The sequence below is a fragment of the Alosa pseudoharengus genome, unplaced genomic scaffold (genome assembly GCF_046254945.1).
Source record: "Alosa pseudoharengus isolate Yale_2024_CS ecotype anadromous, Long Island Sound unplaced genomic scaffold, YU_APseudo_1.1 YU_APseudo_1.1_scf_20, whole genome shotgun sequence".
Classification (NCBI taxonomy): domain Eukaryota; kingdom Metazoa; phylum Chordata; class Actinopteri; order Clupeiformes; family Clupeidae; genus Alosa; species Alosa pseudoharengus.
The window spans coordinates 24228066-24240565 of record NW_027468664.1 but is presented as its reverse complement, the minus strand read 5'-3'; the positions used below and the strand labels follow the sequence as shown (position 1 = coordinate 24240565).

At 44.4% G+C, this 12500-nt stretch overlaps 2 protein-coding genes across 5 annotated transcripts in view; both read right to left on the bottom strand.

The window, feature by feature from the left end:
- Positions 1-5791, bottom strand: part of pfkfb3 (6-phosphofructo-2-kinase/fructose-2,6-biphosphatase 3) — a 10097-nt gene extending 4306 nt beyond the window's left edge. For 2 of the 4 annotated variants that reach the window (XM_076296914.1, XM_076296916.1), the window contains exons 1-10: positions 5471-5791; positions 2679-2807; positions 2230-2326; positions 2038-2104; positions 1826-1900; positions 1659-1715; positions 1445-1569; positions 941-1148; positions 571-717; positions 286-390 (exon numbers count right to left, since the gene is read on the bottom strand). In XM_076296914.1, the coding sequence (XP_076153029.1) occupies positions 286-390; positions 571-717; positions 941-1148; positions 1445-1569; positions 1659-1715; positions 1826-1900; positions 2038-2104; positions 2230-2326; positions 2679-2807; positions 5471-5552 (1092 nt within the window). In that variant the 5' untranslated portion in view covers positions 5553-5791. The remainder of the gene's footprint in view (positions 1-285; positions 391-570; positions 718-940; positions 1149-1444; positions 1570-1658; positions 1716-1825; positions 1901-2037; positions 2105-2229; positions 2327-2678; positions 2808-5470) is intronic. The other 2 variants (XM_076296915.1, XM_076296917.1) reach the window with 2 other exon arrangements.
- A 3374-nt stretch (positions 5792-9165) lies between these two features.
- The window catches only part of rbm17 (RNA binding motif protein 17), an 87195-nt gene continuing 83860 nt past the window's right edge, over positions 9166-12500 (bottom strand). Inside the window, exons 13-14 of the mRNA XM_076296909.1 lie at positions 12192-12264; positions 9166-9725 (exon numbers count right to left, since the gene is read on the bottom strand). Of these exons, the coding sequence (XP_076153024.1) occupies positions 9622-9725; positions 12192-12264 (177 nt within the window). The 3' untranslated portion in view covers positions 9166-9621. The remainder of the gene's footprint in view (positions 9726-12191; positions 12265-12500) is intronic.

Genomic DNA, 12500 nt, shown 5'->3' with positions numbered 1-12500 from the left:
GGAAGAGTTCAAAAGTTGAAAGGGAAATGCGGGTGAATGCTGTTTATGTGTATGTTTACAACTGCTAGCAACAATTCACTCATTCAATATTTAACCTTTCTTTAACCTGACTTCTCAACTAATGACTGACTCTTTGACTATAAACTCTTACGCTGATGTAGACAAGTCCATAAAACGAGTGTATTGGGGGGGACTGTGAGAGTCAGCATTAGCCTTTAGTTAGCATACCTCTCCAGAAGGGAAGTGGTAGTAGTGAGAGTTAGCGTTAGCCTTTAGTAAGCATACCTCTCCAGAAGGGTAGCGGTAGTAGTACTTGTCCTCATCTCTCAGGGCAAACTCCTCGGGATACTTCTCCTTCACTTCCTCATATGTCATTTCCTCACACACACCCTACACAAAACACACACACTTTATCAGAGGGGCTTCTATACTTTCTGATACCACATTCAACGACTAGTTGATCAATTGATGAATTGCTCATTCGATCAACTCGCTTTATCAATTTTATCGATTCGGTCAATTGATTGATTCATTGATTCATTGATTGATTGGGCTGTGTAGTGTACTCACAGCATCAATCTCGTTGAGGGCCTTCCACTGTTCGTAGGGCAGGCCAAGGGCCTCGGCCGTCTGGATGCTGCGCCTCAGCTGACTGGTCCAAACGCGCAGGTCCTTCAGGTTCTGCTCCTCCACGAAGCCGGCCAGCGCCGAGGCAAACTGGCGGAGGACACACACATTCACATGAATCACTACTTCTTTCACTCACTCACTCTCTTTCTTTCTTTTTTTCTCCTCCACAAAACTGGCCAGGGACAAGGTAGACTGGCACAGAGAAGACACATTAATCACTAGAGTCAGAGTCCCTGTCTCTCTGCCTCTAAAACTCTCTCTTTCAATCCCTCACATCATCTCTCTCTCTCTCTCTCTCTCTATTCCGTACCTTTCTGCCACGCGACGACAGCCCCTCGTCTCCTCCCAGCTTGCCCTGCAGGTTGTCCTGGCTCTCGCCATGGCGACAGAGGTAGATGGTGCGGGGCTGGACGTGGATGTTCATCAGGTAGTACACGATCTTGCTCTGGATGTGGTCCTGGATGCGGTTGGCAAGGAAACGGCGGCCCACGTCAATCACCTTGATGAAGGACATGTTCCTGGGGAGAGAGGAGAGGGAAGGCCGTCAAGAGACCTAATGCAACAGCAGCATGGTGAGAAGGGTGATTATCACGATGTTTTTGAGTCATTACTGATGTGAGACATTGATACACTGATCCTTCGAGATGGCTGGATGGATTTTTCCATCATACTGTCAGAGGATTAATAGAAATTGATTTAGTCAATTGTTTGATAAAATGATTGTGTGTGTGAGTGTGAGTTTGAGTGTGTGTGTGTGTGTGTGTGTGTGTGTGTGTGTGTGTGTGTGTGTGTGTGTGTGTGTGTGTGTGTGTACCTGTCGTAATTGTCAGGGTCCAAGGGTTCGTAGCTCTGTTTGTAACACTCAATCCTCTTCTGGAAGTCTTCCATGGCATCTGTCTTATTGCAGTCCTGATAATCTGGACACGACACCTTCACTTCCTGTTCAGAGAGGAAGTCGATTGTAAGACTGTTGTCATGGGAACAGTGGGAGTATTTGCAAATTCTTTTGGACTCAGACAGACACTTACCATTATATTTGAAGCTATAACGCTGGGATCATCACAAACGGACTCGATGAAGAAGATCTGTGAAAAGACATTACTATCATTATTAAAAAGCATTCTCACACAAACATGGAAACTCATGAACATGATCACTCATACACGCACAGATACACACACAAACGTTAACACACCTTGAAGCCATTTTCATTGCCAAAGTTGAGGACCATATCTCTTCTCTCCCTTGTAGTATTCGTGGCATCAAACACCTAAATAAAAAACACAAGAAACATTAGTGATGAAAGGAAAGGAAAGGAAAGGATGGATGGATGGATGGATGATGGATGGATGGATAGATGAGTGAAGGGGTGAAAAGATGGACAGCATAAGGAGGAAATTAACTCACTGCGACTTGACCCCCCTCCTCGGTGAGGTACACTTTGACATCCCTCAGGGCTGCCGAGGCACATTGACTGAGGAAAAGAGAATGACAAACACATAAGGCCATCAGTTATTTACAAACAATAACAACTACAACTCCCATGGTGCACTGGGAGGTCATGCAAGAGTTTGGCGTGTCTGAGGTGAACTAACTCACTTCCTGATCTTCACGGCATCCTTATTGTCTGCTTTGAAGAAGTCAAAGGAGCTGTAGTGTTTAACTGCCTCTCTCCTATACTCTCCGACGTTGAAGACTGAAAACCACCACACACACACAGAAAACAAACATTTATGAATAAATAAAAATGAAAAAACTGAACTGGTAAACTGTGTGAGAAGAACAGTCGGACAGCATAATCCATGTGCAACATGGGAAACAGGAAACTCCTCCTGAGGGAACAATGACTAAGCAGCAGAGTCTGGGAACTTCAACAGTCCAAAGCCCCGGACGCAAAAATGCCCAGCTTTGCTTCCTGGAATAGGTTTAATTTATACAGAAATAGCTCACCCAGAATAAAAATACACACACACACACACACACACACAAAGAGAGAGACACACACACACACACTCAGTCACTCATTCACTCACTGACTCAACACTCACCTTTAGTGGGCATGCCAATCCAGTTGAGGTAGCGTGTGAGTTTCCTGGACATGTAGGTCTTGCCCCGGGCAGGGAGACCCACCATGACGATCATAGTGGGGGGGTTGGCCAGATGGGGGCCTTGCCCTGCTGAGAGAAAGGGGGGGGGGTTAGCATCCTTTATTAGATGACTGTAACCTTATAGCATCCTTTATTAGATGACTGTAACCTGCATATAGCATCCTTTATTAGATGAATGTAACCTGCATAATTACACTTAAATACACATAAATCAAACCATGTAACAAAATACATTAAAATGCCAATCAACAAGGCTTACAGCATCACCTAAGGATGCATACAGCAGGTAAGCGACAGGACAGGAACACATCCCATAATGTGCATAACAGAGCACCATTATCTATTTATGCAGCCTGTAGTTCATTTATAGCATTGAGGGCAGCTGACAAGCAGATTGCAGCTATTTATAGACTGAATGTGTGCATCAAAAATCTGGATTATTTATTTTCATCTGTGTGAATGCTGCACATGACCCAGTAATCCCATGAAAAATTCTCTGGAGGCTCTCTGCTTTTGTCTCTGCTTTTCTCTCTCTCTCTCACACACACACACACACGCACACAAGGTCAAAGATGCTGGGTTTGTGAGAGAAAAAAAGAGACAACAGTGACAAGCCCCCCTTCCTCTAACCCACCGACCCACGTGCAGGGAGAGCATGTGCTCTGGCACCAGCGCCCCTTCCCACACACACACACACGCACACACACGCACACACACACACGCACACACACACACACACACACACACACACACATACGTCAACTTGGCATGCAAGCCACTCCACTGCTCCAGAGAAGACCCACTAGCCCACAGGCAGTGCACAAACTAGGTCACACACACACGTGCACACACACACTCACGTGCACACACACACAGGCTCTAAGACACACAGTAACTGTAATGTGCACGTGAGTGACTCTGCTGAAATAAATTGACTGTAAGGGATCAGGAAAAGAGCTGCTGCCTCATAGCATGCACTCCTACAGTAGCACCGGAGGATAGCACACACACACATAGTACAGTAGCACTGGAGGATGGCACACACACAGTACAGTAGCACTGGATGATGGCTTCATGTGGGCCCTGAAGACTGTAATTACAGTGCAGATAGAGGCCACTATCAGATGACTCCACACCAAGGTTTTAATTCTGTGTTTGTGTGCGCAGGTAAACAAGCGCATTGTGGCAGTGGATCTGTGTGTGTGTGTGTGTGTGTGCAAGCAAGTTCATTCAGAAGAGCAGTCTTGCATGCATGTCAATTGGCTAATTTAGACACTCCGTTTAGGCCTCTGTAATCTCCTCTAAGAACATCCTGAGTGGAAATGCAGTCAGCAAGATCGGGGTTGATCCCATTACCGGCATTCACACACACACACATGCGCGCGCGCGCGCGCGCTTTCAGTGAACCTCAATGACAGAGCAGAAATACATGTCAAGACCGGACCTACACATCATGTTTTTTACATTAAAGTTAAGTAGCCTTGCAGACACCATGCAAGACATGTAGCCTACATTTGACTGTCTGTAAAAATCCAAGGTCATAGATATCAGTCTTCCTTCAGAGGTGTGTATACGTAACGACCAAGTATGGCAACGGGAGGTTGGGTATGTTTGTGTGTCTGGCATCAGATCAGCGCAACGCCGGGTGCCCGCCAACAGTAACGACACCATTGTGTACCGTGCCAATTACTGCATCCAGATAGAACACGGTCCAACGTCATTCAATTAAGCGACACCTTTTCAGGGAAGGAGCGATGAGTAAGCACTCGGCCCGGGCATAAAGTCTCACTGGGCTGCCGACGGATGTGCGATGACCAATCAGAGCTGGACGAAACATTTTTTATTTATAGTGTGTGTGTGAGAGAGAGAGTACCACGTCTACATCCAGGCTCACGCACAGAACTGCGCTGACTCAGACAATCCTGATAAGAGAACGTAAAAGGCGCGAGCGTCACGCGTTGTTATGGCTACCACATCTCAATCACGATGTATTTAGGATGTGACTTTGAGTGGTCTGTGCACTCTGCAGCATAAATAATCATGCACACACTAACTTACTCAGTGCATGCATCTTCACTTGGTGTTTTGGCCTTTCCTTCACTAACACAGAGAGAATAACCATCTCCAAATATCCCATAATAGCCTATGCCTCGCCTCCAGGACTGAAACGTGAGCTCTGCGAGGTGATCTGTTACAATAGAGTAGACTGGCCGCTGTGACCTATAAGGGGTCCTTTCCTTCAAAATGAAATACCCGGAGCGGCGAGGGGATTCCCGTGCGTCATTTACAGAAACCGGCATTTGAGCTCATGCGCAGCGGGAAAACAGAGAGGGGCTTATCAGAGATGTAGGCTACCTTCCTTTTAAGGTTTTCCATTGGCGAAAAATTGAATAAGAATAATCTTTCTCTGAGCACTGGTAGGCTATCAGTGTTTTAGATGTGCAATATATTAGTTTTAACCGTCAAGTGTAACGTTACAGGTGTAAACCAGATGGTGGATCTGATAAAAAATCGTATAACCATTTAGTGAAATAGCCCACCCCCTAAGTATTCATGCGCAAAAATACACAAAACGCTGGACACATAGATTATTTTACATCATGATAAATATACACACAATCAGAATCCTGGTAATCACATCATCGGATAGGTTAGTCCACTCACCCGACCTGCAAAAATCATGTGCCCGTTGGCTATCTCTCCTAAACAACCTAATGACATCAAAAACTTACCACGCGTGGGCACAGCCGGTTTATCATCTTTAGATGGAATCCAGAGCTTTTGGATCCGGTTCTGGGTCAGTTCTCTTGGCATTCCTTGGTGGTCGACGGATAGAGGTGCAGAAATGATGGATGACAGTCGGCAAGACCAAAATCCCTCGTTTAACGAAATAGATGTAAGTTACTGACAGTAAATCTGGTCTTATCTATATTCTCCGAAGTCTGAACTATACAGTAAATATTGAATAGAAAGAAAAGACGTGGAGAGTCTTCAAGAATGAAGTAGCGCCGTGCTCCAGTTGTTAGCTATTCTCAGTGTCGGGTAAGCTTCCAGACCCGGCGCCCCAGATCCGCTTTTTAACTGCGCTTGGAAGGAAGCGCAACGTGACTGGGTGACGACATCCAGAGGGCGTAGACAGGGGCTCGCTCTCGGTTATGCGACGCCACCTTGTGGAATGTTGTAGGTCCGTGCGCAAGAGCTCCATAAAAATGCAACTGGGTAAAAAAGAAAGAAAGAAAAAAAAACCTTCCAACTGTCTATGTAGGCTATCTTCAAGTCTGAACTGAGGTTCTGCAAATTAATATAAAACATAAGATACTCTGGCAAAGGCTTGAGTTTGTATAGCCTAGGAAAGCGTACGGGTAATAAATGCATTTCCAAAGAAAAGTGTGGCCATAAATTGTTAATAAATGGCATCATCCGAAGATGATGCATGGCCATAAATGCATGACAATATATAATTACGTAGCGAACGGTCATATCAATCCTAATGGGATAGTCCGGCTGCACGTGAGGACTGTCACGTCAACAAGAACTTGAAACTTGAGATGGGTGAGACAAAGACGGTTGGTGAGACTACCCATTTTGTTCCCTACAGCATCTCTACACCTACCCTTTGCGGTAGGTTTTCAGTGATGTTTATTTCCACTATTGTTTATTTGCAGTGAGGTAAATACAAAAGTTAATTAGACTGTGTGTGAGATGGTTAATCATCACTTGCGCTCAAGTTCTAGTAGGGAATTTGAGCGGTCCGAGGTAACTTCTCTCTGGAGGCATCGACTACAGTCGCAACTGCACGTAGCCTGCCATCAATTGCCACATAGAACTGGGGACAGGGCGTTGACGCCAGGAGGCAGAGACCCGAAGTGATGGACAGGATTAGTGTGTGTGTGTGGCTGTTGGATCTGCACGTAGCCCTGGGCTCTCCTAATCAAACATCGCCTCAAATCTCTAGTCTACTAATTAATTGATGCTGATAGAGATTAAAGCATTCAAACATTTGTCCCGTTTTCCTTATGTGGCACAAGAAATCGGATTAACATTTCCATACACAATATCAAAATATAATTTTGAAGCTAGGTTTTGTGAATTGCCTTGCTTTTTGAACTTGTCCCTGTTTATAATTTCAGTTGTTGTCGTAGACGAGACAGTTCATCTTTCAGAAGGGTGTGACTCAAAGAAACAGACAAAGGTATTCTAGAGTTCTCCATTAGCCCGAGGTAGAATGTGTGTGCAGTGTAGCTCAATATCCTAATGGCAAATAATATTCAGAATTAAAAAAAATAATAAAAAAAAAGTGGTTTCAAAATAAATGATCGAAACGGCGCTGGTACTTGTAAATAGTGTTTGTAGGCTATGAGTTGCATACAATAATGGTAGGGAGTGTTTGTAAGTGTCACGAATGTGATGCATTAAGAAACCTGGATGGAAAGACAGTAGCCTACTCAATGTATTTGCCTTTCTCAGGATTTAGCGTTCCGAAGTCAAAACAAAAAGTCGAAAACAGACATACGCTGGCATGTACTTTTGGCTTTGTCATGCGTAGAACGGTAATCTCACTGAAACGAACAAGTTAAGTTCACTTGAAAAAGTCGTTTCGGAGAAAAACGACTACTGAAGAAATAACGGAGATAAAACAAATGTAGACACCTTTGACATGAATGTCTACAACTTGGTCAGTTGCACCTCTCTATAGTCTTAGTAAACTACTAGATATGTGTGTTGTAGGCTATTATTGTATAGCCTCGTGAGACCATCCTGATCTCGCGAGCTTCAAATCCATCTGGCGGAGTCAGGTTAATTATTGTATACAATTAAGTCCTTTTGACATACTCTTACCTATTTTAATTTTCCTCAAATCGTATTACATTTGCCTCTAATGTAGATAAATGATTGATGACCCCCAGAATTACCACTGTAAACATGTTTAGTATCCCTTGTTAAGACTTCAAAGATGAAAGGTTTGCTGGGACAAGCGACTTTACAACCTACTTTGCACACACAGCTTGCTGCAGTGGGTGAGTGAATAGTCCTTAAATCTGCCAATTTAGTCCATCTCACACAGAGAATGTAAGCAAGCAAGGTGCCAGTGATATTACGCAAATTAATTAATGACATAACACCCTCAGGAGGGAAGTGTGTGTGTGTGTCGCTTCTAGAGCCTGGAAGATTGAATGAATACCCCACTACCAGTACCACACACACACACCTTCACCTTTGATAAAGATTTCATTAACTCACTGCAATTCTCACAGGTCCTCTCTTTTCTTACATAAATTCTCCCCTCACAGACTTCCATCTATCACTGACCCACTCTTCTCTGACGAACACGAACACACACACACACACACACACGTCTATCATTAGATTATAGAACAGCACCTAAGCCCGTGGGAGGCCGTGCGTTATGTCAGTCTCCGAATGTAGGTTTCCCCTATTTCTGCCACCACAGTGGTAGGAAAAAAAAAGTTCCTGTTATGCAAATCCAGCCAATTAACGGGAACCCAAAATGCCTCCAGAGTCTTCACAAAAGAACAGGGCACTCCAGGCGATCTGAGATTCGGCTTGTTCTTCGATGACTCAATCGCACCCTGGCCTGACCTCATCAGGCTCACCTTATTAGGAGGAGAAAAGGTTACAATATGACAGCCGTCACAAGAGCATGATAGCTAGTCTTGTTTGTAAAGGAGTTAAAAGGGCTTAAAGCAAGCGAGGGAACATGCAGTGCCTGAAGTTATGATCAATTTTTAAATCCCAAATTCTGACACTGCACCTGAGAACTTGAAGCCCTGATTAGGCTACAGACGTGACAGGAGCGTGACATCTCCTCTAGCTTTGGAAAGGTGTTAAAAGGGCCAAAGGATGTCTGCACCTGAACATGTCTGTGCCTGAAATCACGATCAGTGTTCAAATCTTAAATGGATTGGCCCACGCCTGTATTCAGGCACAAAACCTCAGAGCCTGGGGCCCTGACTACAGATGCTAGAGAGGCATGATGGCTCATCTCCCATTGGATAAGAGCTACGCTAATGCAAAGCTCATGGCACACACACTGATCTCTAGAGCTCTAGCATTGATGTGTGGCTATCGGTACACCATCACTGACCCCTAGTATGTGACCTGTGGTCACTGTTTGCTGCGGTCTCTATGGCATGGGATTTACATACAAATGCTTGATTCATTCATTTTCTTTCTTTAAACTGCCTTATCTTTATCTTTGTTTTTGTTTGCAAAACTACACCAAGCACTCCACTGCATACATCACGTGTGTGTGTGTGAGTGTGGGTGTGTGTGTGCTGGTTTAACTCATGAACATGGCAGCCTGATAAGGCGCCAGAGGGGAACATGATCTACACATATGCTCTACTCAGCCTACTTATTCTTCACACAGTAAAACAAACACACACACACAAACACACAGGCCAAATTTTCCTTATAAAAAAAAGATAAGATATTTAATGTCCAGAATTTACAGTCTTCCACTGTCCACCACAAAGCAAAACAAATCAATGTTTTTCACACTGACTGCACCGCTACTATATACAACATATTGTGTCTCAATACGCACATACTGTATAAAGACGGAAGGGCATACAAATAGAGGGGGCTATTTTGTGACTGTCTCTGTGTGTGTGTGTGTGTGTGTGTGTGTGTGTGTGTGTGTGTGTGTGTGCATGTACATGTGTATGTGTGTGCGTGTGCGTGTATGTACATGTGTGTGTGTACATGTGTGTGTGTGTGCATGTACATGTGTGTGTGTGTGTGTGTGTGTGTGTGTGCATGTACATATGTGTGTGTGTGTGTGTGTGTGTGTGTGTGTGCATGTACATGTGTGTGTGTGTGTGCATGTACATGTGTGTGTGTAACGTAGAGATGAATAAGATCACACTGCTTCTCCTAGATCCAACACTCTGAATTTGTCCAGATTGTAGAAACACGCCTTCACTACTCGTCCACCGAAGTATCGGCCGTTCAGGTCCACCACAGCTGGAAACACACACAAACAAACAAACAAACAAACAAACAAACAAACAAACAAACAAACAATTAAATACATAACCAAATAGTCAAGCAAAACAAAAATAAAAATGGGGAGAAAAGCACTAACATAACAGGCACAAAGCCTAGTTACAAAATTACGACGAAATTACAAAACGTTATATAAAAGTGTAATTAATCATCCTGTCAGTAAGTCCGGACCCAATTCAGCCACAGAGCTTGAGAAGTTCAAGCCCTGATGTTGTTGTACTTTTTTTGCCAGAGTGCAGTTTTTCAGTATTTCCAGTAAGTATCCTTAGTCATACTGTTTTGTTATCCAAAAAATAGGAGCCACTCTATTTCCTCTGAAAACTACACAGGATGATCACTGTTTCTACAGAGCAGCTATAGACGACACTGTCTTCAAATAAACTTATGTCACAGATAAGACGCTCAGACACACACACACACACACACACACACACACACACACACACACACACACACACACACACACACACACACACACACACACACACACACACACACACACACACACACACACACACACACACACACACACACACACACACTTTCCATAAACTGTTCTTTCTGCGAACGTGAACTTTCTCTCAGTTCTCTGGCTCTCTTGCTCCTGCTCAAGGACACTCATAAGGCTGAGCGAAAACAGCCGGATAATCCTTCACACCAGCGCTGCAAGGTGTGTGTGTGTTGTGTAACAAGCTAGATTGTATTATGTGTGTGTGGTGTGTGTGTGTGTGTGAGAGAGAGAGAGAGAGAAAGTGTGCATAAGAGCTTGGTTGGGTATGCGGGTGTTGGTATGTGTGTGTGTGTTTGTGTGAGTTTGTGAGTGAGAGAGTGAGAGAGAGAGTGCATAAGTGAGCTTGGGTGTTGGGGTGTGTGTGAGAGAGAGAGAGAGAGAGTGTGCATAAGTGAGCTTGGGTGTGTGTGTGTGTGTGTGTGTGTGTGAGTGTGTGTGTGTAAGTGTGTGAGTGAGAAGGAGAGAGTAAGAGAGTGTGCATAAGTGAGCTTGGGTGTTGGTGTGTGTGAGTGTGTGTGTGTGTAGGTGTGAGTGAGTGAGGGAGAAAGTGTGCATAAGAGAGCTTGGTTGAGTATGTGGGTGTTGGGGTGAGTGTGTCTGTGTCTGTGTGTGTGTGTGAGAGTGAGTGAGTGTGTGTCTGTGTGTGTGAGAGTGAGTGAGTGAGTAAGTAAGTGTGTGTGTGTCTGTGTGTGTGAGAGTGAGAAAGTGAGAGAGTGAGTGAGTGAGTGAGTGAGTGAGGATTAGAGAGCTTGGTTGGGTATATGGGTGTTGGGGTGACCGGGTGTCTCTGTTTGTGAAACAGTTATTATGACCGCAGCGCAGCGAAGCGGCGGTCATATAGGTTTAGTCAGAATTTTCTTCTTTTTTTTTTTTCTTTTTCGCATGTCCAAATTTCCGTCAATGATTCCCGGGACACTGAAAGACCGGGTTAGACGAAACTTGGTGGGCATCTAACCCCATATGGATAGCATGGAACCATCGTTTTTCGTTTTGATCTGTAGCCCCCCCGCTGGACTGCACCCCCCGAAAGGAGGGTAGGGCAGACACAGTTTTCTGTGAATATCTCGAGAACCGTAGGGCCTAGGATGACCAATTTTTTCCGTATGTTTGCCTCCAGGGGTCATGTTAACCCATTCCATGTGCACACATGTGCACAAACAGATACACACACACACACACACACACATACATTCACAGTAATCATACGTATGACACATACTCACACAGTAGACATATGTACGCTTGCATGCACAGGCACATACGCAGGCACACGCACAAGCACGCACACACACACACACACACACATAACATAAACATAACACAAACAATCAAGAATTTCTGTGAATTATGAACAGGCAAGATGGAGGTGGGGTTGTATAAAATGAATTTTACATGTGAAATCTATGAACTAATCATGTTTTGGTACTTGTTGTCTAGCAGATACCAGTGAGAATTGAGTGTGGATAATGCAATTTAGTGAGACAGTTAGAATCATATAGGCCTTTCAGCGTGATTTCTTTTTGTGGAACAAATGTGCTGGACTGGGCGGCGGTCATATTTTGTACCGCTCTGCGGTACATCTAGTATTATGTAATGTGTGTGTGTGTGTGTCCCACCAAAGTAGTTGTAATGTAATGATGTGTGTGGGACCAGACTGAACTGGGCTTTGGTTCTCCTGAGTGTGATGTAACACTCGAGGGAGTCTCACCTGTTTTCAGGACAAGCTGATCTGGGACACCTGAATTGGAGCACTCCGTGCGTGCACACACACACACACACACACACACACACACACACACACACACACACACACACACACACACACACACACACACACACACACACACACACACACACACACACACACACACACACACACACACACACACACACAGGGCACCAGTGAGACTGACCTTTAATGGCTGACTCCACTCTCTCAAACTCCAGGAAGATACGAACCGCTTCATCGTCAGTAACGTTGGCGATCTTGAGAATATGCAAAAACACACACACACACACACACACACACACACACACACACACACACGAAAGATTAGCACGGATATTAAATGGACAAGCTTATTACAGCTGTGATACAAATGACAAATAGCTCTCGACAACTACTCAAAAATAAATGCCTTCTGTGTGAAGTAAACAACACTGACACATGCACTTTGTTCACACACACACACACACACACGCACACACACACACACACACAT